Below are 26114 nucleotides of genomic sequence, written 5' to 3' on the forward strand. Positions count from 1 at the left end.
TATTTGTTTGAATGCCCTCTACAGGTTAAAAACATTTTGAAAAGATCTATTCACCGTTTGCTGTGGATAGAAATTGATTTTTACAAATACTACAACTAAGCAAACCAAGCAACAGTGGTAAGAAAAACACTTCTCATTAAATTGCTGGAAAAAATATGCAAGACAGTTCAGTAAATACCACTCTTGCTTCAGAAACAATCATTCAGGTTTCATACAATGGTGTTAATATTACATTTAATTTGAAACCAAATTAAACTGAACTAGTGCTCCACATCTATGTGCATGTGTTGTGGACCCTTGCGTTAGTTACAAGTGTTTTTGTTTGCTTTGCTTAAATTAATTGAGAAGTTTGATACATCCAAATAATATTCTAACAGCCAGTATTCAGTCAGAAAAGTAATAGTTAAAAGAGTCATCACGATTAAAAAGTGCACTAATTAGGGGGGTAGTAAAAAAATAAAATTGACACCACTAATTGTAATGTTAGTTCATTGCGTTTCTTCATTTGTAAGGTTTTTTTTTCAGTTTTGCTCAACGCACAAGTGTACTTTTTATCGTTGCTTTTTTTTTCAGTTTTGCTCAACGCACAAGTGTACTTTTTATCGTTGCTTTTTGGTTACGTAACAACTGGCCGAAAGGACTTATGACGTACATGAGAGTAAAGAGGTGTCCCAATTCGTAGGGCTGACGTTTCAAGCCCTAGTCCTTATTGCTTTGTTTGAAGGGCCAAGGGGTGGGGAAGAAAAATAGAAATGGGATGCAGCCGGTGGTTCATAAGTAATGGCCCCATTTACCAAAAAAGGCTAGGCTCAGCTTGGGGGCGGATCCCAGGGTGTCCCAAAATGGGACACCTTTGGGGATGATCCGACTTACTTCTAGTGTTACAATTCCCTCCAGGCTCACCAAAAGGCAAAACAAAACACTTTCTACCATGTTGGGAAGCTCACCTCCATGGTACTTACGGCTGACCAATATGGCAGATAAGGAGTGCAAAAATGAAATGCACATATAAGTGTCATCAAAATGCTTCTAATTTCTATCTGGACCTTCATTCATTTTTTTTTTTTTTTAAATCAACCCAGACCAAATAAATAAAGTGAAGTGAAGAAATAAATGAAGTGAAATAAATAAAACAGTGAAATAAAATAAATGAAGTGAAAACATTGAAATAGAAGCATTTTAATGACATTTAATGGTATTTCATTTTCACTCTTTGTCCTCCATACAACAAAGGCAAACAGCCACTTTCTACCATGCTAGAAAGCTAGCCTGTATGATACTGTCAATTCCCCCAGGCCCACAAATAGGCAAAACCACCCATTTCTACCATGCTAGGAAGCTAGCCAGCCTGAGACTTAATTTTAGGCCAGTGGTGGGCAAACTATTTTACAAAGGGGCCACAGTGAGTGCGGGTTTTTGTTGCAACCCATTAAGAGGACACATTCTCACCAATCTGCTGTTTTACAAGTGCAATCTGGCGCTTCTCATTTCTACTGAAACCTCATGGGTTATACTATCTGTGCTAGTTCAGTGGGAACGAAGACCAGGACCCACTGTGGCCCTTGAGGACCGGTTTGCCCACAAATGGACAACGCCCACTTTCTACCATGTTAGGAAGCTAGCCTGCATACTTAAGCCTCAAAAGGCACAAAAAAAAACGGCAAAAGCAGGCAGTTTCTACCACGCTACCCAGCATGACAGAATTCCCTCTAGGCTGATAAATTTGAAAAAGCAGCCCCTTTCTACCATGCTAGGAAGCCAGCCAGCATGACACCCAATTCCCTCTCAGCTCACAAATGGCCAAAAACAGCCACTTTCGGCTCACAAATGGCCAAAAACAGCCACTTTCTACCTCACTAGCCAGGATACTTTGAATTCACTTTAGGCTCCAAAATGGCAAAAACTGACACTTTCTACCACGCTAGGAAGCCAGCCAGCATGACACTGAATTCCCTTTAGGCCAGGGGTGTCCAAACTTTTTGCGAAGGGGGCCAGATTTGGTGTGGTAAAAATGTGGGGGGCCGAACCTGGCTGATGTCCTTTACGTAGAACGGGTAGCCAACGTCGGTCCTTGAGGGCCCCTATCCAGCTTGTTTTTGTGAGGAGCAGCATTTAGTGTGTAAGCTACTTCATATGCTGGTAGCAGGTACTGCTGACCAATTTATTAAGTCAGTGTGCGGGCCAGACGTTATTTATTTTATGACAGAGGCTGGGGGCCGGATGAAATTTGACCACGGGCCGCATTTGGCCCCCGGGCCGGACTTTGGACATGTGTGCTTTAGGCTCACAAATGGCCACTTTCTACCATGCTAGCCAGGATACTTTGAATTCACTTTAGGCTCACAAATGGCAAAAACGGCTACTTTCTACCACGCTAGGAAGCTAGCCAGCATGACACCAAATTCCCTCTATGCTCACAAATGGGCAAAAACAGCCACTTTCTACAATGCCAGCTTGATACTTTAATTCCCTTTAGGCTCACAAATGACGAAAACAGCCACTTTCTACCACGCTAGGAAGCTAGCCAGCATTGCTCACTACTTCAGCCAACAATTGCACACCTACAAATAATGAAGGCATTTTTTAGTCTCCTACATAGTCATTTCTAATCCAAATTCCATCCCCTGCCAATTTCCACACGCTGGATCAACTATGTCGCTCGGCTGGCCTGGGAACGCCTTGGAATCCCACCAGAGGAGCTGGCTGGGGAGAGGGAAGTCTGGGCTTCCCTGCTAAAACTGCTGCCCCCGCGACCCATCCAACTACTTTTGACTATGCTAGAAAGATAGCAGCCAACGATCACCCACCTTTTTGCAAATGATGAAATTTTTACCATCTACACGAGCCGCTCCTACTAATTATATTTTGTAAGCTATAGCAAATCCAACAGTCTTTAGGAACCTCAATATAGAAAAATAATTCACCCATCACAACCCCCCCCCCCAAAAAATGGGAACCATCCCAGTGCAAAACAGTAATATAGTCAATTGGTATATTTCTTGGAAAATGCCACTTAATAAATTGCGTTTGGTGCCACCCGCATCCATCTATATTCTCAAACCTAACGCTACCCCAAATGTTGCCCGTTCAAATTTTTCCTATGTGGTGCAAGATGGGCTGTTGCATGAGCGGGGCTGATCCCCATAGAAGACTGGGCAACGATTAAGGTCCTGATGCCCTGGACCACCACACCCGCGTGCTTTGTCCCTGTAAGCGGGACGCAAGGGGGCCGCATACTTACCGCCTACACAGAACAGGTCGTTTGTTAACACCGCTAGGTTACCCCGACCTGACCGGATAGGCTTGAAGAGCAGGAAGTCTGGCAGCACATCCCAGGCTTTAAACACAAGTTTAAACATACAATTGGTCACATAGGTCAAAAACAGTTGAGACTCACCTGCAGCTGTTGGCCCTTGGCTTCTCTCCCACACGACTGAAGGGAGATGAGTCAAGGCAGCTTATATGGTGCCCAGGTGACTGTTGATTGGGTAATTGGCTAATTGGCATCATGTGAGGCTTATCATGTGACTTGGTGCATTCAGGCAGTGTGGGGAAAACCAGTACTGGGCTAAAAATTGGTCATCTAGGCAGTGTGGGGTAAACCAGCACTGGTCTAAAAATTGGTCATCTTTACACAGGTTACAGATAATTTAACAGACCTAACCTCATCATTCTTTTTTCCAATGCATTGCAGGCTTCAGGTGAATCCAGTAGGAGAGCATTCCACTTGCCTCTGACAAGAAAAGACAAGTCGTATTTTGAAATAATACTGCTCCTTTTTTTTTTCTACCTCTATACTTGTCTTTTTAATCCTGCTTTATAACCTCAAAGTCAATAAATATAATTAAATTAGTGGAGTGTTTATTATCAAATATACATCTATAAATTGAATGACTCTGATAAATCTGATACATTATAGACTATAAACATGTAAACGGATGGACGTCACCTTCTACATTGAAACATCTACAGAGTTTAAACAGTGCTTCAGTTAAAGAACTACAAATGTAGTCACCAAAATGACTACATAGTTATCACAATACTTACTACTTTTAAAAACTACAAATTGACTCCTATCATGGGAACATGTGCTACACACAAAAACTTAAAAACTACAAACATGTTCAAATGGCCACCTTGCTGAAATGAAAAGAACTACAAACATGGCCACCATGCTGATTTTAAAAAATAAATAAATAAAACTACAAACATGGCCCCCACGCTGAAATGAAAAGAACTACACACAAAAACTTAGAAACACTAAAAACATAGTTATCATAATACCTAGTACTTTTAAAAACTACAAATTGACTCCTAACGTGGCCACAACATGTGCTGAACGTGCACTCAAAGAAAACTTCAAACATGTTCAAATGGCCACCTTGCAGATATGAAAAGAACTAGAAACATGGCCACCGTTCTGAATTGAAAAGAACTACAAATATGGACACCATGCTGAAATTAAAAGAACTACAAACATGGCCACAAGTTGTGCTACACACAAAAACCAAGACATTACTACAAAAATGCTTACTGCATTATCTAGAATTTTAAGTAATACATGTCTACTAATTGAGATTAAATCCAATAATTGACATTGAATGTGGACGACAAACAACATGATAGTCCTAAAAACTACACAGAAAAGTTATTATAATTTTATATTGAAACCCCTCTTGATGTTTTCGGTTTTATACAATTTGTGAAATTAGTTTAACTAGTAGGTCGCCATTATTGTTGACGTCACAGGGCCACGCTGCCAGAATTCCACCTGTCAGTCTTTAAAAAAAAGAAAAACAAAAGAAAAACCTGACACTCTTAAATTATGTAAGGTAGGGATTTAAAATCACCACAAGATGTCAATGGCGAGTTTTACATTAATTAGGCATCAAGCCAATGAGTGTGTTTTTTCCTTTGACTGACACTGTAGTTTCCTTAATCCACAGTGGGAGAGAGAAGGGAAAGTGGACACAGGCATTCAGATTCGTAACTCGGACCGCGCCGTTCATTGGCATAAGCTTGGACAACTCTTTCACAACAAACATAGGTATCATATAATGAAAAATACTACAAAACTAATACTCATATCTCTCAAAAAATGTCTCGAAGAAGAAAAGTGCTTCAATCTGTATTACTGAGGCCCTATAAAATATCAAATAAAATATATGTATAATTACGTCACGCACAAACAAATGAAGCTCAACATATACATCATGAAGCGCCTCTGATAGAATACAGACTGTTGAAAATTCAAAAGGGATCGTTTATTTTTCATCAACTTACCTCCGAATATACTTGACACCCAGCCATTCGTAAGAATGCGGTCCGCCCTCGTCGAAGCCATGTTTGGAAAACCCCGAAGTCAGGGGCGCCGTATAAGGGGGAAAAGTGGTACTGATTCTAAGGGCCCATGGCCTGAGGGGGCCCACAAAGAAAATTAGAGCATTAGGTAATCGTTTGCAAATTTAAATATTAATCATTATAATTTTAAATGGTATAAAACGAAGGGTTTCTTTTTCTTGTTTTGTTTTTGGCAAAAAGTAAACATCCAGAGAGCATATGTATTGCCAGCAACCCCCCGCGTATGTTCATTAATTGGTTTCGTCCGCCCTTCCTTTGATCAGACCGCGCGCAGGCCGAGCAGCGGTGCACATTTACACCAGTCAATGACTCTGAGTACTGTGCGTGCGGTAGGCTACATCAAAAATGTTTTCAAAACAGAAATCAGGCTATCAAAAGAGGAAAGAAAATAAAGCAAAGCAGGAGAGGGGTAGAAAAGGCCAACAGGATGTGAAAAAGTACTTCACAAAGGAAGGTTGGTGTAAATTGTGTCAGTGTAGTGCTGAAAATTAACCTGTTATTTTAGCTCACGCGACGTCTATTAGAAAGCTCAGAAGCAGGTCCCAGCTCACTCCGTAAGAAATACGGGATTTTCCCGACCTCAGTGAGCGACACTGACCAATTCAAGAACATGAATTCCAAATAATGACGGCATTTTTTGGTTTCATACAGATGTTGAAAGTTGGTGTCGATTTTTTTTTTAATCTGGTTGAATCCAGTTTGTCAAGAATTTATTGAATTTAGTTTGTCATCAATTAAATTTAGTTAGTTAACAAGGAAGGGACCTGGCTTCGGAGCTGTAGCCTATAGTGGAGATTGTAAGTTTTCAAATGGGGCTAAGCCTACTCCATAATGAAATACTGTAATTGTTTGCTAGCTAGTGTTTGCTCCACTTTTAGCTTACATTTAATTAGTACAGCAGGTTAACCCTTTCGCAAGCTCTCCACACCAAAACAGTTGTCTCTGCCCTCGCCTGTTGTAATAGGCACAAGCACAACTCCTCTTGCTGCGTCTGGCTCAGCAGCCCTGTCTCCTGACACCCTTTATGAGCCAGCCTCATCTTTACTCTCAACTGAAGGAGGTGAGGAATCAACTTGAACACTGCCACACCACACATAAAATACCAGTGGCCAAGAGACAAATAGTAATAAGTAATAATCATTAATAATAATTATTATTATTATTAATTAAAGATACATAATTAATAATTACATTAAGATATTAGAATAATATAGAAGATATTGTTATATTTGTCATTTTCTGTACACTACAGAGCCAGGACCATCTTCAGTAAGACACCTGAACTCTGTGTATACTGCTACATTCCCCCCTAACTTGTCCTCTCTTGGTCTCCTGAATGCAATTTTTAAGATGCAGCTGCAAAGCATTTTTGGAGAAGTGTGCATCGCTTTACGAATATTTTGCACACTCCCCGTAACGGTTGCAGGCGGCGAGAGAGCTTTTAGTAAGCTAAAACTCATAAATAATTATATGAGGTCCACTATGTGTCAGGACAGGCTTTCTAGTCTTGCCATGTTGTCCATTGAAAGTCAGTTGGCTAGGAAGCTAGACTTTAATGATTTGATCACTGACTTTGCTATCAAGAAGGCTCGGCGCTGAGCTCTTGGTGACTAAGGCTGAGCAACCTGCAATCTGCTCGCTTTGTTTGTAATTGTGAGTGTGATTGCTTGTGTGTGTGTGTGTGTGTGTGTGTGTGTGTGTGTGTGCGTGCGTGCGTGCGTGCGTGCGTGTGTGTGTGGTGTTCGCTTTGTTATATCATTCTAAAGATTGTTTTTTTTTTATTGGCGTTAATGTATGCTGTAGTATTGTTAGAAAAAAAGTTTTGTTTTAACTTAAGTCATTCATTGTGGTATTTGAGAATATTTCTAATAAAAATATATTTAGATTGTAAAAGATGGGCTTCAGTACATTTCTTAAAGATGATATCAGTCTATTCATTATTGCTCTATACGCTGTATGTTTACATAAATATATTTTCATCTTAAAATAATGCAGAAAATGCACAAATTAGTGTGTAAAGATTCACCAGAATGCAGGAAATTACGTAGTTGATACTCTAAATGTGTGTGTGTGTCCCGGCACTGGTGGTGGGGCCCAAAGTGATATCTTTTCATGGGGCCCAAAATCCCTGGCAGCGCCCCTGCCCGAAGTAGAATTGTATACTGGATCCCAATGGGAGTGTCGTCACCCTCTTAATATATGGCCGTGCACCACACGATCTTTGCTTATTGTACTTTAGGGTGCCTCGGAAAATATTCTATCACAATTGACAACTCAACACATCCAACTGAGAAACTATAAAATGACTACAAACATGGACAATGCGAACATCAGGATGACTTTATTTAAAAAGAAATTTACTGTGCTGTGCTGTTTTTTTTTTTTTTTTTTTTTTTTTAAATAAATATCATCACAGCAAGCACTCTACATTTTTTGTCTTTACTGGTACTATATGGAGATGGAATAGTGCCAAAAGAAGTGAGGTTGTAAAATGAAAATTATACCTGTAAAATGACCAATTTTAACTAAAAAACACTTGTATTTCCAAATTTTGCGTTGTGTAATAAACATGAAAAAAACACGATGTAAAAAATAAATTCTACAAGTGTTTTTTTTCCAATTACAAGTGATTTTTTTTGTTCTACAGGTTTTTTTTCTTCACTACGGGTTAAAAATTAGCAATTACAAGTGCACAAGTTTTGTCACATTCTTGTCGAGTTTTATGAGCCAAAAAAGATACTCGTAACCTAGTTTTAAAATAAAAACATACCTGTAAAATGACGAATTTTAACTTGTAAAACAAAAAAAAACAACTTGTATTTCCAAATTTTGCGTTGTGACATAAACATGAAAAAAACACAATGTAAAAAATAAATTCGACAAGTGTTTTTTTTCCAATTACAAGTGATTTTTTTGTTCTACGGGTGTTTTTTCTTAGCTACGGGTTAATGTATGTATCCCTCATCCTCCTTGAGATAATGTATTCATTTAATTTTCCTATGGAAATTATAAAGGTCCCTATAAAGATTCCATCTGTCTGGTTTATTCAGTGTTGGTATAAAAGTTAAACCTTTTTCTAAAATTTTGAATTGATCTTGATTTAGTTGAAACCCATCACATAATGACATCACACTAGAAGAATCTGGGTTCCCACGGCACGCTGAGCCGCTTACATGTTTAATTGGTCTAACCAATAGGTAAGTATCGCGTTCGCCGTCTCCGCCGTCCAGTGCACTGGATCACCGATGTCTACTTTAAAATTAAGGTAAGTAATTTAGAAAGTTATAATTGCTCATAATTGTTTCATATAGATTTTCAATACGTTCTTGAATTTTTTGTCCCAGTCTATCCGAGAAGTTGATTACGGGGACGAACACTTCCGCCTTAGGAAAAGTTTCCGTTGCTATTTTAACTAAGGTATGTAATTGTTTATTTGTCGTATTAGGCATTAGGAGCCTGAGGCAGTTATTCAAGCCTACCGATAATATCATTTTATGAACTTTCACATCAATTCTAGCCTCTTTTAATAATAAACGCAGGTGATGGATTTGCGCTCCCGGGAAGCTGTCAACTTGTATGTCCTTATCCTGAAAAGCCGGAATGCGCGCCAGGTTTGAATCCCCAATAATGACAATACTTTTGCATATATGTATTTTCCAGTCTTTATTTTTCCTCATAGTATTAGGGGTGCCTTACTGGCTCCCATCGCAGCGAGCGATCACCACATGCATCATCGTCTTTCAAATTATTTTCAGGGGTAGAAAAGGATGTTTCAGATTGGGGCATGCGCACTGTCAAGTGACCTGTGCTAACTGCCTTCGTCATCATAGTACCCTCATTTTCCTCTGTGACAGAATTCACCGTAACAGAGTTCACAGTCTCTATTTTTGTTTTGGCGATCTCAGCTGTTTCGCAGCGATGGGAGCCAGGAATCGGAGCAGCCGCATCTGAAGGAGAAGTAGAATGGTCATTCTCGCCCATAAGCATTGCCATAAGATGAGCATATTCCTTCTTGGAGACCCCCGATAAGGGTGTTTGCGAGTCTTCTATATCTAATTCTGTTATCTTAGCACTTCCAAAACTAGTGTTGAAATTCGCCTCCCCAGACAAGCTGCACAGAAACAGCGACAGCCGAACAAAGTGCCGCTCTGCCGATGCTGCCTTTGCGCGCGCCAATCGGGAAGGCGGAATTTCGCGCGTTCATCTCGGATGTTAACCCTTTGGACCGACTCCATGTTCCAAAAGTTTCAACAAGAGTCGTCGAAAGCGGGTTGACAATTTGTTCGTCGACAATGGTCAAAAACAAGGCAAAAACAGACGACGGAGGGACAATCCTGGATCCAAAACAAGGCTACATGTTTCCGAGCAGCAAAAATCTGTGTTATCCCAGTGTCCAGTGTTTTTAAGTCCATGATGTAGTGGGCCGGCTGAAGGTGTGTCTGGGCGTTGCTTTGGGATCATCCCTCTCTGGCCGGTTTCGGGCTGTTTAGGTTCGTGCGTGGATGGGATGTGGTTACCACAGCGACCGACGCTGGTCTTGACGTCCCAAGCGCCTGCTATCAACTTTGTTACCCGGGCTGGCTCTACTTGTTGTCGGACAAAGAGCGCTTTGTCCTTGCACAACTGATTTGCAAGTTTTGGTGCGTCAATCTTGCTCGTGGCGCACACGTTGGGCTTCTACGATAAGATGGCGTTGTGTATGTATTCTGCTTCTTTTCGTTTAACTATGTTGTGCTATCTATTCTACACTAGGTGTATCAGAGCAGTACAGTCCCACCGTAAATATGAGAAATGATACTATTCCCTGATTAATTGTATTCCGTGTGTTCAAGTAATGCAAACAGTTAGACGGTGCCTACGAGAAACGATACCATTTTTCCATTTCCCCTTCAGGAGCCCCGATAAGGTGATTAACTTTACTGTGTCAAGGCCACTGAGTGAAGTCTGCCTAAACAATAGTTAAATGAATGTGTTAGACTAATGCAAACAATTATATGGTGTGTGAGAGAACGGTACCTTTTCCCTTCCATATGCAAACCTACGCCCTTGGTAAGCAGTTATCACAGTTCAGCGTGATCGCAAGGTATGTTGTCGGTGACACGCTACAAGGGGAAAGTCTTGTCAGTTTTGGCTATGCAAGGGACAACAAAAGGGGAGGATTTATTCAAGTCCTTCATTGAGTTCACTAAAGAAAAAAAAATCTACCAATGGACAAACTTGTTTCGGCGTGCACTGACGGTTCTCCGTGTATGGCAGGAAAAAAACATGCATTCTAAGTTTTCCCTGCATCCTACGTCAGGAGGCGCTATGTGATCAGATGTGCGGCGAGCAGCTTGGTGAGGTGATGTCCGCTGGTCGTTCGGGTGGTCAACTTTGTTGTTGCCCGAGCTTTAAATCATCGCCAGTTCAAAACACTGCTGGATGAAGTTGGGAGTAATTATCCCGGTCTGCTTCTACACAGCATTGTGCGTGGGTTGTCGTTTTGCGGCTTGTATGAGCGAAATCTGGACTTTCCTTGAAATGAAAAATGTCGAGCATCCCGAGTTATCCCATACAGAGTGGCTCCTCAAGTTCTGCTATCTCGTGGACACGACTGAACGTCTAAACCAGCTCAATGTGACAATGCAAGGCGTTGGAAATACAATCTAATCCCTGCAACAAGCAGCGTTTGAATTTGAAAATAAGATACAACTCTTCATCTCCGACATTGAAACGGGTCGTTTGCTACACTTTGAAAAACTGGGAGAGTTTAAAGATGCATGCACATCAAGTGACCCTGCCCTGCTCAACATCTTGATCTTCAGCACCTAGCAGGCTTCACGTTCACGTACTCAAGTACAACAAACAAACATATGGGTACAAAATTTCAAGGACCCGTACAAACACTGTAGATTGAAAACCTGCACTTTTTAATTCCAGAAATAGTTCACATTTTGTTGAATCAAAAAACATTTCAGTCATTTTTTGCAAAATAATTTCATTCTTACGCTGCATAATCTCAAAGCACATGTCAACATTCATCGATACTGATTTGGGCTTGAAGAAAAATACACCCAAAACTAGAAATAACCAAAATGTCATTGGGAATCCCACGTCACGTCTTAAATCTTACCTGATCTTGCCAGGAGGAATTTGGAAGCTTGATTTCTGTATAAAGACAGACCACCACATTCAGGTATGGCCAGAGATCGGTTGGCGGGACAGACGGCTCCGCATTCTCCCAACCCCAAACGGGTCCCCTCTTGATCCGTGCTACGGATGGGAGAAAGAGTCCTCCCTCGCCTTTCTTTCGGCCGCCGCCTTCGCGACCTTTAGAGGTCTTCACTCGAATGGATTTCAAATCCTGTTTGATCATTCATTCTTTTGTGTACCACTTAGAACAGAGTTTGTGAATCCATTGGTGGATTACTTTTACTGACTGAGAAATCCAAAGGGTCACCAATGTGTGATCAAATCACTTTTATTGTTTTTACAAAATCCGATGAAAGCAAAAAATGAAAAAAAAAAAAAAAAGGAAGGACGCAGAGACGGCGGCGTGCGCTCAGTCTGCCCGACCGCGCTACGAAGTCATCATGCGAGGAGCGATGCTCATGGACATCAACTCCTGGAAGAGAAGCTTGCACGCGTACGGCATACGCACCAGCGAGATCTGAAAAGGGCACAAAGGCAAGTGTGAAAAAAAAGCCAGCTGCTCCCCATCTTTTATCAAAGTGCTCTACATTTCAGTCCAAATTGTGCTTGGAAGCACGCTTCTAAAAAAAGAAAGGCTTCCCGTCAGCCACGCCACAAAGTGAGGCAGCCATTTCTATCAACTAATCCTATTCATTCGGATTGTCAAAAGCAGCTGGAAGCTCATTGATAGATTGGGGGGGGCGGGCGGGCGGGCGGTCCTTACCTGCGTCTTGTTCCGGCAGCCACGACACTCGTACGTGTGAGTGCGCGTGTTTGCGATGGCCATGAGTCCGCACAGATTGCACACGTGCACCTGGTAGGGATCGGAAGCCTCGAACAGACGCTCGCGCAGGAACTGCGCGGCCCCGTGAGCGATCTGACAGTCGCGTTCCATCTCACCAAAACGAAGACCGCCGTCACTAAAAAACAAACAAACAAACAAACAAAAAAACAGTCATTTACGTGTGCTGTTTTGCACACATTTTTGTTCCGGAACGTTTTAAATAAAGATGGATTCAAAACGATTCGAAATATGATTTTCAACAAAGAAATCGGATTCTTAGATGGCCCTTGGCAAAGCCCTCCATGGCTTGGCACTCATTTGAAAGGAGTCTTACCGCGAGCGTCCCTCCATGGGCTGCCTGTTGAGGATCTGCACGGGCCCACGGGCCCTGGAGTGGATTTTGTCATCCACCATGTGCTTGAGGCGCTGGTAGTAGGTGGGCCCGATGAAGATCTGCGATGTCAGCTTGCGGCCCGTGAAGCCGTTGTATAGAACCTGAAAGCGCCGCTCAACGGTTAGGGTTTAAACACGGGCGACCCGCGCCGACGGAGCGCTAACGACCTCGTTTCCTCTCAGGTGGTAGCCGTACTCCGAGAGCAGATTGGAGACCTTCTGCACGTTGACGGCGTCGTTAAACGGCGTGGCGTCTCCGATCTCGCCTTTGTTGGCAGAAACCTGCAGATGGGAAGTGAGCATTGAGAAAAAAAAATGGCGAAACGATCTCCACGCGGCGCTTCGCCGCTACTTCGTATTATTACCGTCGGGAAAAAAGACTGGACACTCCCGTCAACTACATATTCAAAACTAACCTTCTCGGTCATTCCGTTTCCACGGAAGATAAAACCCTCAGCTGCAGAGCTGTGCTTCCCAAACATTTGCCGCCTAGTACCACCTCAGGAAGTTCTTAGGTCTTCAAGTAGCACCGTCGCAGCGGACATTAAATACAGTAGTGTAGCAGGACAAAATGTTCAGGGAATAAAAAAGTTTTTTTTTTTTTTTTTTTTTAATTTTAAATGTTGAAGCAATTTAGCAGTTTGAACCCTAAAGGCTGATTTATGCTTCTGCGTAGCGGTGACGGCAGACCTACGCAGTCAAGGGGGACCCTATTCACGACCCTACGGCGTAGCCCGACACGCACCTCAACAAAATCCTGACTACGCGTCACGTTGACGTGACGTCAACGTACCATTGTTTCCAGTACAGCGCGAAATCGCCGCCATTTGGAAACATTCTCGCGCCGCATTCAAATATGGAACAAGCGGACGAGAGGATCGTCCGAGAGGTTCGCAAGTACGACCGCCTGTACAATGTTTCGTCAAGGCGTTTTAAGATTGCCAAACGGCAAGAGAATTCGTGGAAGATGATTGCTAAAAAATACGGGGCCGGAGGTCAGCAAACGCATTAAAAAATGGAAGAACCTCCGAGACGAGTATGTGCGTGTTCGGAAGCCGACGGCCACACGAGGCGGCGACCCGGCTGGCCGAAAACTGACAGCTTTTCATCACTTTATTTTGAGTGGGTGCACTTCACCATATATTTTGTACATATGTTTGCCGTGACGTGTTTACATTTACATTTCAAGTATATGAAGACTAAAGCACAGGTTTGGTGTTTTGATGTTTAATTTAACAGACAGTTTTCACACGTGATACAACATCAGTGATTGAGAGGGCCTCGGCACTTCTATGAAAACGTGTTTACCGTCGAGGCTTCCGACGCAGTTTGGGAAGTTCCATAGCCGCCAGGAATCTGCCATGGCTTCCCACTGGCCAGTTGTACGACACGGCAAAAAAAAAAAAAAAAAAAAGCTTTTTTTTTTTTTTTTTAAATAAATGGTGCCGGAGGGCTGTCCACAATGCTTCGCAGACCTCGGAGAAAACACCGGACACAGTGCTCGACGACAGTTTGAAGCTAGCTTCCGCCCGAGGCTAGAATTTGTAATGTGACTGCCGGTCTCTGTCCGGCATACTGTAGCAAAGGCTGTACACGGTCCGTTGACCACCTCCGCAACAGTCTTCTGCGCCTCAACATTTGTTGATGAGCTGAAGATCCACATTCAAGCGTTACCATTGTTGTCTAACCGGAAGAAAACTAAAGGAATTCCACACGATACCCCTCTAGTTGCTTGCTCGCCAGTGAATTACAGAGCAACGCTCGACGCAGAACTTCGACTGCTCGTTAACGACCAAAGGGTCTACGCGGTCGCTACGCCGTCACCGCGACGCAGAAGCATCAATTAGGCTTAACACTGTGCTTAGGGTTCAGAGGAAAAATTGCCCGCGTCTTTGATTAGCTTCAACAGTACCGTATTACTTTGGCAAGTTAGTTCTTCTCTTCTAATGATAAAATGTTCTTAAACATTCAATGTCAATCTTTTTGAAGAGTGTGTACATGTACTATTATCCCCGCCAATTTTAGCATGCCAGCGTAGCGCGCGAGCCCTTTAGTGAAGGATTGCACCGAGTCCTCAAAACGGGGCTCACCTTGCCCTGCAGGCACTCGATAAGATGTCCGACAGTCATCCTGGACGGGATGGCGTGAGGGTTGATGATGATGTCTGGCGTAATGCCCTCGCACGTGAAGGGCATGTCCTGCGAAACAAACCAGCGTCAAAGCTGCGGTCGGCCGGCCAGCCGGCCGGCCGCTTGCCATCTGTCGCCGTTTACCTCCTGTCTATACTGGATCCCGCAGGTTCCTTTTTGTCCGTGCCTGCTGGCAAACTTGTCTCCGATTTGAGGGATGCGGACCGAACGCACCTGAGCAAAAAGGCGGCGGGCAGACGTCAGCTAAGCCAAAGGCGGGCGGGCGGACGGTTGGCCGACACGTTACCCGAATTTTACAGAACTTGTAGCCCTCCTGGTTGAGCGTGACCATGACCTGGTCCACGATGCCGGTCTCGCTGGTTCGGAGGAAGGTGCTGCAGTCCCTCTTGGTGTAGCGTTTGTTGCTGCTGTCCAGCTCGTCGTCGTTGTCGGGCAGCGTCACAGTCTTGCCGATGATCACGTCCTCGCCGGACACGCGTACGCCCGGGGCGATCAGACCGTCGTCGTCCAGTTTGTCGTAGATGGCGTGCCTCATCCCTGTGAGACGTGGGATAAATGGCGGAGCCCGCCACGTGTCGGATACGGACGGGAGAGACGCGGCACGTGAGATAGAATGATGCGCTAACCAAGTAGGAAGCGCTATTTGATACGCAAGCGTCGTTCCTGCTCGGCTGCTTTGTTGTCGCAAAACACTTCTTTAGAGGAGCGGCGGGCAGACGGGCAAAGTATTCCGCGAAGGGCCGTCGCGGGTGCTTTTTTTAAAATTTTGTTCCGACCCATCCAGAGGACACCTTTTCACCAAAAGAGAAGTTCCAAAAAATCGATTATTAAAGGTTCAAAAACAATTATTTTTTTCCCCTCATAACTTTATGGCAGCCGCTCGTAGCAGACCAAAATTCAAGTCACGTCTGCCGCCCGGGCACCGTTACCGGGCGCACGCATGTTATGATGGATGCTGCTGGTTACTGAGAGAGATTTACTCCTTTTTAAAAGACTGGAAAATAAATTTGTGTATGAAACAGGCAGGGACAGAAGCGCGACCCTGCGCAAGTTGTTTTTTAGAGCAAGAGGGGAAGACAGATAGTTCGCTGCTGCTTGTCTTTCAGATGTGCGGCAGTAGTTTTAAGGTGTTTCAATTAAAAAAAATGTCCTGAGTGTGTTGCTAAGACCCGTGTGCAGCAATAGACCCCAATCACTTGACGTCACAACTCCGCCCCCCTGACTAGTGCCGCCATATAGACCACATGTAAATGTGGTAATATGTAAACACGACGAGCTGACGGACAATAGGGTATATATGTATATTGTCCGTCAGCTCATCGTGTTTACATATTACCGCTACGTACATTCCTCCTATTACTGCGCGTTTTTCTGCTTGTCTAAGGAATCACCGCCTCGTAAACGGACCTAAAGACCTTCCTGATAATCGTTAACATTGATTCATCAAAACGGTGAAGGCATGTGTGGCGGTCGGTTGCAGTACCAGAGAAGATAAACGGTCATTTTAGTAGTTGCTGTGTGCCCATTGTTAAAAGGGCAAATGTTAAAAGGGCAAATCTCAAAAGCAGCACGGTTTGTCTATCTCGGTCCATGATGCCTTTGTGTCGACAGCGGCGAAAACATCAATATGATGCCAACACGATCGCAGACATCATCAGACGGAGACTACGAAGCTCGTCGCCACGGTCGCACGGCAAGAAGGTGAGCGCAACAACAGGTGTTGTGCCGAAAAATAGCCGCCCTGCATCCCCCCCTGACGGGAGCGACCACACGGAAATGACTTTCTTGTACCGTTAATATGTATTCATTTACTCTGCTTGAACTAATAAATGTCATACCTGTGTGATTGTCATTGGGATATGGTCGTTATGTGGCCCAGTCCGCGATTTGTTACTAAAATACAGTACTAATATTTTGTGTCATTTAATTATTTAAAACCGATGTTACAGTCGTAAATCCATTACGTAATGAGTCCGTGAAAACATTTGATGTTTTCACGTCAATATAGTGTTCTGAATAAGCGCTCCCGTCAGGGGGGGACATTTCACGCGAGGCGGCTATTTTTCGGCACACAACGGCCCGTTGTCGATCAAGATTTATTTTACAATCCTGCCAACGGTGACGCTCAGCTGACCAAATGTCGGTTTATAATCGGGCCGTTGCCGACTTTGGGTACCCGACTCCTAATGGTTTGAGTATGATTGGAAATTTTGTGGTCTCAGGATGAGCTCTGACGCACCGGATGGGAGGAAACATCGGTTTGGGCATCAAGTATGGATCTGGCGACCGAAGCTTTTCCAAATAACGGCTTTTACGCAACTCATCCAATGACTTTACAGCGTCTGAAAGCACCGGGGCTTCCATAATTTGCAAGTGATTCCACCTTTAGAAACTACGAACAATGACAATACGGACACACAATGACGGACAATATGGCGGCAAAATACAGCGATCACGTGATTGTGTGACGCTGGTGATTGGGGTCTATAAGAGGTGAGGACACGAACCCACCTGTACTGTTTAGCCTTTATTGTAGTTTTTTTTTTAGATGTTAATAGTTAGCACCGAGCGCTCAGCTAATTACTTAATGAATGAATGAATTCGCTAACGTGTATTTCATATGCGGAACGTGTAAAACCATGATTAAGTAAGGCGGTAACACTACAAATGTGTGAAAGCGGTAACACTCCAAATGTGTGAAATAGTACAGAATTCTGTGAAAACAAAGTATCTTGGTTAAAAGAAGTCTGATTTCTAAAGACACTGTTCCCATAAAATGGAATTCATTCCACCTGTGTACATTTGATTGTATTATTGAGAGAAATAAGTACTCCCTTTAAAATGGTTAATGTTTTTGCACTTTCTTGTAAAAAAAAAAATATATATATATATAAAAAAGCAGCTTAAGGGCAGCTTTTTGTTGTATGGGCATGCTTCCATCGTTCCTGTTGAATCATTAGGATAATTTTAATAAATAATGGACATAAATGTGTTTGGCTACTGTATTAATAGGTAATGTACGATGCATCGATAATGGTGATAATCGCGATCATTGTCAAGCCCGTGGTCATCGTTCAGTAATCGAATCGTAGCACCCTGAATCGTAATCGAAACCAATCGTGGGGTGCCTAAGATGGCAGACCCCTATTCACTAATCTGGTGTCTTACAAGTGCAATTGGTTGACAGTGGCAGTCAGGTGCCGGAAGAAAAACCAGAACCCAGTGTGGCCCTCGAGGACGGCTTTGCCCACCCCTGCTCATTAGGCAAAATGATCTCAAGGGAGAGCGGGCGGCGAGGAGCCGTGGCTACTCACCCTGACAAGTCTCTTTGGTGGGCTTCTCAAAGATCTCCTCCTGGTCGAAGCCCTTCTTGGACTCCTGCTCCTTGTAAGAGCGATAGAAGACGGAGCGAAAGAATCCTCGGTCCACGGCCGAGCGGTTCATGATGACCGAGTCTTCCTGGTTGTATCCCGTGTAGGAGGCGATGGCTACGATGGAGTTGATGCCTGCACAACCCCGAGGGGCGGACGTTAGAAAGCGAGCGCTCGCGCCCGACCGAGGGTCGGCCGGCCAGCCGGCCGCTACCTGCCGGAAGCTCTCTAAAGCGCAGGTACTCCATGGAGCGCGTGGTGACCAGCGGCTTCTGAGGGTAATACAGGACATGCGCCAGCGTGTCCATGCGAACGTGGAAATTGGTAATGTAGACGCCCATGGCCTGCTTGCCCATAGCCGACTGGTAAGTGTTCCTAGGAGACTGATGCGCAAAGAGCTTTGGCTGAGAAACCCCACCGCCACCGATGCCGAGAGAGGACGAAACGGACGGAGGCCTCACCTGGTTGTGATCGGGGAAGGGGATGATGGAGGCGCACACCCCCAGGATCATGGACGGGTGGATCTCGCAGTGGGTGTAGGTGGAACAATAGGCCACGCCCTTCTCCTGAAGGTCATCGGGGGTCATGGCCAGCATCACCGTCTCCTCCTCCAGCGTGTCGATGTACTCCACTACGCCGCTCGCCACCAGGTCCTGCCAGCTGCGCGAGAGAGGAGAACGTAGACGTCGGTCAGCTGGGAAACCGATAAATGTTTTTGGCCGGCCGGCTGCAAAATAAAGCTCCGTTCGTCTGTTCAATGACGCCTCGCCTGTAGTTGTTGTACTCCCTCTCCTTGAGCTGGTCGATGTGTCTTCTCTTGAGCAAAAGCTTCTGCTTCTCCACGATGAGCAGCGGTCTGCAGATGCGTCCGGCGTCCGTGTAGATCCTGATCTCGCGCTCCCGGATGTCTCGGATCATGGACACCTGAAAAGTTCCGGCGAGTGAGGAAGGAGGACCGGGAGGAGGAAGCCGGCGGCCTCCTCCCCCAGCCCACCTCAGACACGATGATGTCCATTTGGCGACGAAGCTTCCTTAGCGTGTTCATGAGCTGCTCGGGATCCTTGTGGATTCCCACCCAGCAGCCGTTGACGAAGATCTTGGTGGCGCTGCGGTGTTACGCCAGAAAAAAACGGTCACCTCACTGCTCGTCACATTTACATTACGCGGCAGTATCGCAAATCGCGGAGTAAGTGCCGTGGTGCCGGCCGCAGCGTAGGCCAAATGCTGTAGTCAATTGTCCCCCTCCAGTAAAAATCATTCGTTCAGTAAGACTAAGAACGTACTGGAGTCTCGGGGTGGTACAAAACACTGAAATACCGAGTGACTCCTCTCGACTCAAAATGTGACCGGGTGAGGTCAGGTAGAATATGTTTGCGGTCACCCGACAAAGTCGGATCGGTCGAAAAAGCAACGGCGTGACCGCGTTGACGTGCGACTGACTCGGCAATGGCGGCGGGCGAGATCTCCTCCAGATTCTCCATGCTCCACTCCTCCAAAAACTCCAGAATGGGAGAAGGCTGAGAGCCCACAGAGATGTAAGCCATCAGGGCCAAGTTCTTGACCAGGCCCACAGCGTGACCCTGAGGAGGGCACACACACATACAGAGAAAAGATCCGTGAGGAGGTCCGGGGCCATCCGGCCGGCCGACGGTCATACGCGCCGTCGCCAACCTCGGGGGTCTCCGCGGGGCACACCATACCCCAAAGGGTGTTGTGCAGCTGTCGGGGCTTGGCCAGCTTCCCGTCGCGTCCGATGGGGGAGTTGACACGCCGCAGGTGAGACAGGGTGGACGCGAAGGTGAGACGGTTCAGCACCTAAGCCAGGGGGGAAAAAAACAGGCGATGGCAAAGCGAGCGCACGGGCGCGCGGCGTGACGACAGACCGACCTGGGACACGCCCGCACGGGCCTGGTGGGCCTTCTTGACGTCGCCCCAGTTCCCCGTGGCCAGCGAGTACTTGAGTCCGTCCGAGATGATCCGGGTCTTGATGGCCAGCTCCAGGTTGAAGTCTTTGCCCCGGTCGATGAACTTTTGCGCGTAGATCCGGATCTCCTTCAGCAGGTTCTTGAACATCCTGACGCGAGAAGGGAAATTTGAGCCTACCCGGCCGTCCGGTCGTTCGCGCCGAAACGGACACCCACCCTCGGAAGAGAAAGGCCAAGAGCGGTCCGGCCAAGTCCAGCCTCTTGTTGCCGTAGTGATCTCGGTCATCCAGCTCGCGCCTGCCCAGAGCGGCCAGCAGCAGCCTGTGGACCATGTACCTGTGCGCGCGCGGGCAAAGGACGTGAAGGCTGGCAATTTGAGACGTGCCGATACTCAGAAGCGAGGCCGGAAAAGCCACCGCCTTTTAAGAGGAAAAGGGGGTTACTGTGGCGCAGCCCCAATAAGGACTCTACTACGTTGGGAAAGTGGAAAATTTCTGCTTTGGCGTTAAATTCAATTTTATGTCCAAAGACAGAGAAGTTGACCCAAGCTCAGTAAAGGACCCTTTTTTTCCTCCTTGTCCACTAAAATGGCCATAAATCTCTGCTATTGCTTCTTAGGGTTAGTAGTAGTCTGTTTGGTGGGTACCCCGCACGCAGCTAGCGTCACCCACCGGTGCGCCACTAAGCGCTGAATTTGTTTTGTTTGAATTTGGAGAATGAAAACATTTGGCAAAAGCTTTACTGTATGAGAATTAATCAATCCGTTTTTTTTTTTTTTTTTTTTTTTGGCTTGGCAGGGTTTCGTGTGCCTGAAAACACACATCGGTCGTTGGCGCCCATTCTCTGGTTTCAATGTACAGAAGTTGACTCGACGCGAGAAGAGCAAGCAATGTGACTATTTGAAAGTTAAACGGGATGACGGTCCGGCCGGTGAGCTCACCCTAGGAAGTAGGCCTTCTTGGTTTCGCAGAAGTCGCTGACGCCGACGTGCGGTAGCATTTCTTTCTGCAGGACTTCTTTGGCGTACTTGATCCTGCGCTCTTTGGTAACTCCCGGCTTGGCTCCTCTGGAGCCGATGAAGTTTAAAGCCACGTTCTGCTCTTGGATAACGAAGGCTTCGTCCAGCGAAGGCTTAACCTGGGTGAAAAAACAACAAAAAACGCGGGACAAGTCAGGCGGCAGCGGGGGGACAGCGAGCGAACGAGCGGATGGGCGGGCGGGCACCATTTCCATCATCTCCGGGTCGTCAAAGTCATAGATGATGTGCTCTAGGATATCTCGGTCCGAGACGAAGCCCAGCGCTCGGAAGACAATGATGATGGGGACTTCCTGTCGGATGTAAGGCAGCGTGGAGACGATCCTTTGGCCGATGGCGCTCTTCTTCACGCCCTGCGAGGCAAAAGGTTTCGTGAGCAAATAGGACCGGCGACAAACGCTCTGAGCGGGCGGAAGATGAACACACAAGTGTGAAGGTATCTGTGCTTCTGTCTGTTTTGCTTTTACTCTTTTATTCTTAGGCTTTTTATTTATTTTTTCTGGCAATGTGCACTTTGAGATTGGTTTTTCCAATGTTAAGCGCGTTATAAATTAAATGTATTATTATTATGTGCAGGCGACGGAAAGTCTAGAAAAGACCTACCTGGCCTCCCCGCGCCATCATGCTGACCCAGATGGTGCTGGTGGGCCGCGACGAGTTCTCCAAACAGGAGCGGCACTCGCCCGTGAAGGCGTACTTGGAGTCCTTCTTGGCGAACACGTACACGGTGTTGGTGGCCATCTTCTCCTGAGCGATCAGCACCTGCGCGAGCGCACGTCAGTTTTTCTCTCCGAGCGAACCGGAGCGGTGGAGACGGGACGGAGGGTGAGAGTCGCTCGCTCGGTAGTGCCGTCAAAACGGGGAAAAAGGAAAGGCGCCCGGTACCTTCTCCGAGCCGTTGATGATAAAGTAGCCCCCGGGGTCCAGCGGGCACTCGTTCAGCTCGCAAAGGTCACGGTCGGTCAAGCCGCTGAGTAGGCAGTAAGTGGAGCGCAGCATGATGGGGATCTTGCCGATGAAGGTCTTCTGGTGCTGCGTCTGCAGCTGGTCTTCTCCTTCCTTGATGATGGTCTTGGTGATGTCCACGTACAGGGGGGCCGAGTACCTGGGGGGAGGGGAGGGCCGGGTTGGAGACCGGCAGACAGCGCCAACGGACGGCGGCGGCGGGCGAGCCTACGTGAGATTTCGCAGTCGGGCCTCGTTGGGCATCATGGGAGACGGGGCGCCGTCTCGTTCCCAGTGGGTGGGCTTGGACAAGTAGATCTGCTCAAACTTCAGCAGGTAACGCGGCTGCCGAACAAGTGTCAGCTGGTTAGAAGGAGCGCTCGCCACACCTCATTAAGGCTGCCGCGACTCATCCATTCATCAATTAGAAGGAGTTCGCTTCTACACTCAAGTTGGCTTGCTAAATCAATCATATTGCCACCGTCTTGTGTGTGGAGCCAGATCCAGTGTGCCTAAGTCAGAGGTGGGTAAATGAAGCCAATTCTATTTGTATTGTTTGTTCATGAGACGCTAGCACGGAGCACTAAGCCAGTTAGGGATTTTGCTAATAGGTGTCAGTTTGTATTGTTTTGGTGAAGCATATTAGCACTTGAGTCATCGTTAGATAGGAAAGTTGTCTTTTTATAAAGAAACCACATTCATAAAACAGTCCCCTTTCAACACAAACTGTAAATTGTCATACAATAGAGTGGTGAGCTCTAAAATTGGATTTAGACTGAACAGCTATCAAAGAAAATGGATTCATTACACTCTGCCCCTTCTTATTCAAAGTGGCCTTTTTACTTGAGCGGCTTTCTCTGGAAAATGTTCCTAAATTCCCGCTCGCTCGCTGGCTGGCTCGGTGGCCAGAGTGCGCGTTCCCGACACGTTGTCAGAAATCACCCGAATCGTTCTATTGATCGCCGAGTAGGAATTGGTCCACGTTTGTCCCCACTCCCAGAGAAGGATTTCCCATTTCGGTGACCGAAGCGGGCCTTTTGCCAGAGCGTTTTGCCTTTTGCCACTCACCGGCTCCTCCACCTCGCCCGAGGTATGCTGGGCTTCGGCCTGCAGGTCGATGGGCGGCGCGTCCTCCACGATCCTCTGGACCGACATTTGGATGAACTCGTCAAAGGAATCCAGCTGCTGCCGCACCAAACCCTTCTCGTCAAAATAGGAGCTGGAAAAGGTCAGAGGAGAAGGAGCCGCTTCGTACCGTGCCCTCCCGTCATTGACGCGCGCGGCCGACAGTCGCCTCACCTGATGACGATCCAGCAGGCTTCCTGCCACAGATCGGGCGTGATCTCGTCGTCGTCTTCATCGTACTGGTTATCTGAATGCACGCAGTGTAAATTTCAAAATCAAATAGCAGATCCGTAACTTGCGCCGCGTCGGTCAGCCGGCCTGGCCTGGCCTGGCGGGCCGTCCTTCTCCTCTTAAACTGTCAGGACTATACGGGAAGCGCATCTGCCAGCCTTCAATGGGACAGATCGTATCAAAACTACAACTTTATAAATAAATCCTAGGGAGAATAAAACAAAACACTCTGCTGTATGGGGTCATTTGAGCTCGTATCATCAAAAAAGGAATTTTCATTCAAGTACATAAGCAACATCAAAACAATTGTACTCTGGCTTTAGCTTTATTTTCACATTAATTGATTATGTGTGTGTATCTCTCTCTCTCTCTCTCTCTCTATATATATATATATACAGTATATATGGCTGAAAACACAGACAAGACTGAAAAAGCTGTTTAAAATAAACTGCTGTATTTTAAGCCAAAAGAACTGTTGTGTTTGATATAACAACATGTCTATATGCTGCAATAGCAAATTCATGATGCATTAAGCCCCTGAACTATTTTTAATTTGTCCGTTTTACCCAGGAAACCCCCGTTTTCAGACGTCGTGCAACCATTGTTTCAACCCAGCCATAAAACGAAGGTAAGTTATCGTATTTATTTTCAATGTCTGTCATTTTTAGCTTAGAATCATTAATTGATGTCTAATATTTCGTTTAAAAAAAAAAAAAAAAAACGACTTTAAAAAAGTATTCACTCCCATATTTTAAACTTTTAAACAAATGATATCACGATGAAAAAAATGGTGTCTGTAAAAAAGTCACAGATATCTACCTCATAACCATCACTTAATTGTTGTTTTTTTTGTTACTGTTGCATATTCTCCCAAGTGTTAGATGATAATCGATCCCAATGTAGAAAAATTGAAAAAAAAAAGTTTAAAAGCGTAAATATATGAAAATCTCGACCACTCCTTGATGTCTATGATTTCTGCATCGCGACCCTTGTTATACTACTATGTTTCACCCATAAAATCCCCAAAAATTACAGCTGTGGCCATTCACAGCTGTGTCTTGACACTCAGTGATATATGCGACATGGAGCTTTTGGCTCAAAACAAAGTAAGTATGCGATAATATCTCGCTAAAGTCATGGCGTCTGTAATTCTGCTCTCGGGTGCTCTCACCTCCAGATAGGCTTTTGCTGCTTTAAAAAACTTTTTTTTTTTTTTTTTAAATGCCCTCCTGTTCAAAATTTTTCTTCACCCAGAAAATTTAGATTTTGAGCTTTCCAATGATATATCACACATGCATATCAGACAATTTTGAAATGTGGCCAAATTGGGGGTTTCAGAGCGCAACTTCAAGTCACCTGAGTGTTTTCCGCCATATACATTTATATCTCATTCATACATTAAGAATCCATTAGGATATGAATATTGGCCTTAGGAATTTTAGAGGTTACGGAATTAGCCTGCTAGTTAACCATGTTGCTTGCAAAAATATTAAGGTCCATGTGGTGTCACCGTTAGGCAATACTGTAGTGTGACACAGTAGCGACATGCATCTGTGGGTTGCGGCTAATCTTGGTGACTCGTCCAGCCATCACTACTTTTTAAATATTGATTTTATTGTAGTGGCTTTAATGCAGAGTGTTGGTCTGATGATCACATTAGCCACGTACACCACCCTTATTTGATACTACAACGTTCAAGAATTTTCTTTAGGGATTTATAGTACGTTCTTCCTGTAGTCTATGCATCGGAACAGAACAGGCTGAAAGCGCACGGTAGTATTTTTGGCTGACAAATTCGCTTCTGGTACGACATTTTGGTTCTGATCAGCTCGTCCGTATTTTGGTGGCGAGACTAAAGCGACAGTGACCGCTCTGACTAAAAAGACAACGACCACGGCGCCGTCGTCCACTTTACTTCACTTGAACCCGGGCTACTCGTTTGCCTGTACGCTAGCTCCGGTTTAGCTTTGCTCCGGTTTGTTAATACGAAGCTAAGGCAATGAAGTTAGCTTAGCGGCCGGCTATTGTGTTGATGAACGGGAGCCCGTCGTAGCGCGCGTCTCTCTCGTCACGGTGAGGGACTTGCTGATAGCTTTCAGTTGATTCAACTCACCTTCGTCCTGGTCGTACATGTTGAGACCCCTCTGCAAAAAAAATAAAACAAGCAAAATACGGAAGGCTTTTTTTTTTGTCGGAGCAGACGCAGGCACTGCGCGCCTCTTCCTTTCCTTTTCTAAGTTTGTTTGTGAGCGAGCGGTGGAAAACTAAAACAAAGGTGCATTAGCGACACCTCCTGGAATGGAGCTTTTAGGAGGCCGGAATCTATGCTTTCCTTTCCTTTTCTAAGTTTGTTTGTGAGCGAGCGGTGGAAAACTAAAACAAAGGTGCATTAGCGACACCTCCTGGAATGGAGCTTTTAGGAGGCCGGAATCTATGGGGAGAGATTTGTCTCAAAAATATTCTCACAAATACATCCGCGATTCACACATATTTTTTGTAGATGCACAAATATATCCAAGATTTTCACATGTAGTTTCGAGATCTACAAATATATTCGTGAGTTTCACGTGTTTTTGTAATCCACAAATATATCCATAAGTTTTATGTGGGTTTTTTTATGTT

At 45.3% G+C, this 26114-nt stretch overlaps 1 protein-coding gene across 1 annotated transcript; it reads right to left on the reverse strand.

The window, feature by feature from the left end:
- Positions 1-11805: 11805 nt before the first annotated feature.
- polr2b (RNA polymerase II subunit B) lies at positions 11806-25772 on the reverse strand. Its single transcript, XM_057858239.1, has 24 exons — positions 25606-25772; positions 23436-23508; positions 23205-23355; positions 22369-22481; positions 22077-22296; positions 21795-21953; positions 21380-21544; positions 21096-21292; positions 20372-20491; positions 20118-20304; positions 19902-20045; positions 19671-19810; positions 19225-19336; positions 19000-19154; positions 18692-18890; positions 18445-18613; positions 18174-18365; positions 15146-15396; positions 14983-15072; positions 14800-14907; positions 12878-12991; positions 12651-12811; positions 12257-12452; positions 11806-12010 (listed from the first exon to the last, which is right to left on the reverse strand). Exons 1-24 carry the CDS (start codon positions 25622-25624, stop codon positions 11921-11923), a joined length of 3525 nt encoding a protein of 1174 aa, XP_057714222.1. The 5' UTR covers positions 25625-25772; the 3' UTR covers positions 11806-11920.
- Between the last annotated feature and the right edge of the window lie 342 nt (positions 25773-26114).

Source organism: Corythoichthys intestinalis, chromosome 14 (genome assembly GCF_030265065.1).
Source record: "Corythoichthys intestinalis isolate RoL2023-P3 chromosome 14, ASM3026506v1, whole genome shotgun sequence".
In the NCBI taxonomy this organism is placed as follows: Eukaryota; Metazoa; Chordata; class Actinopteri; order Syngnathiformes; family Syngnathidae; genus Corythoichthys; species Corythoichthys intestinalis.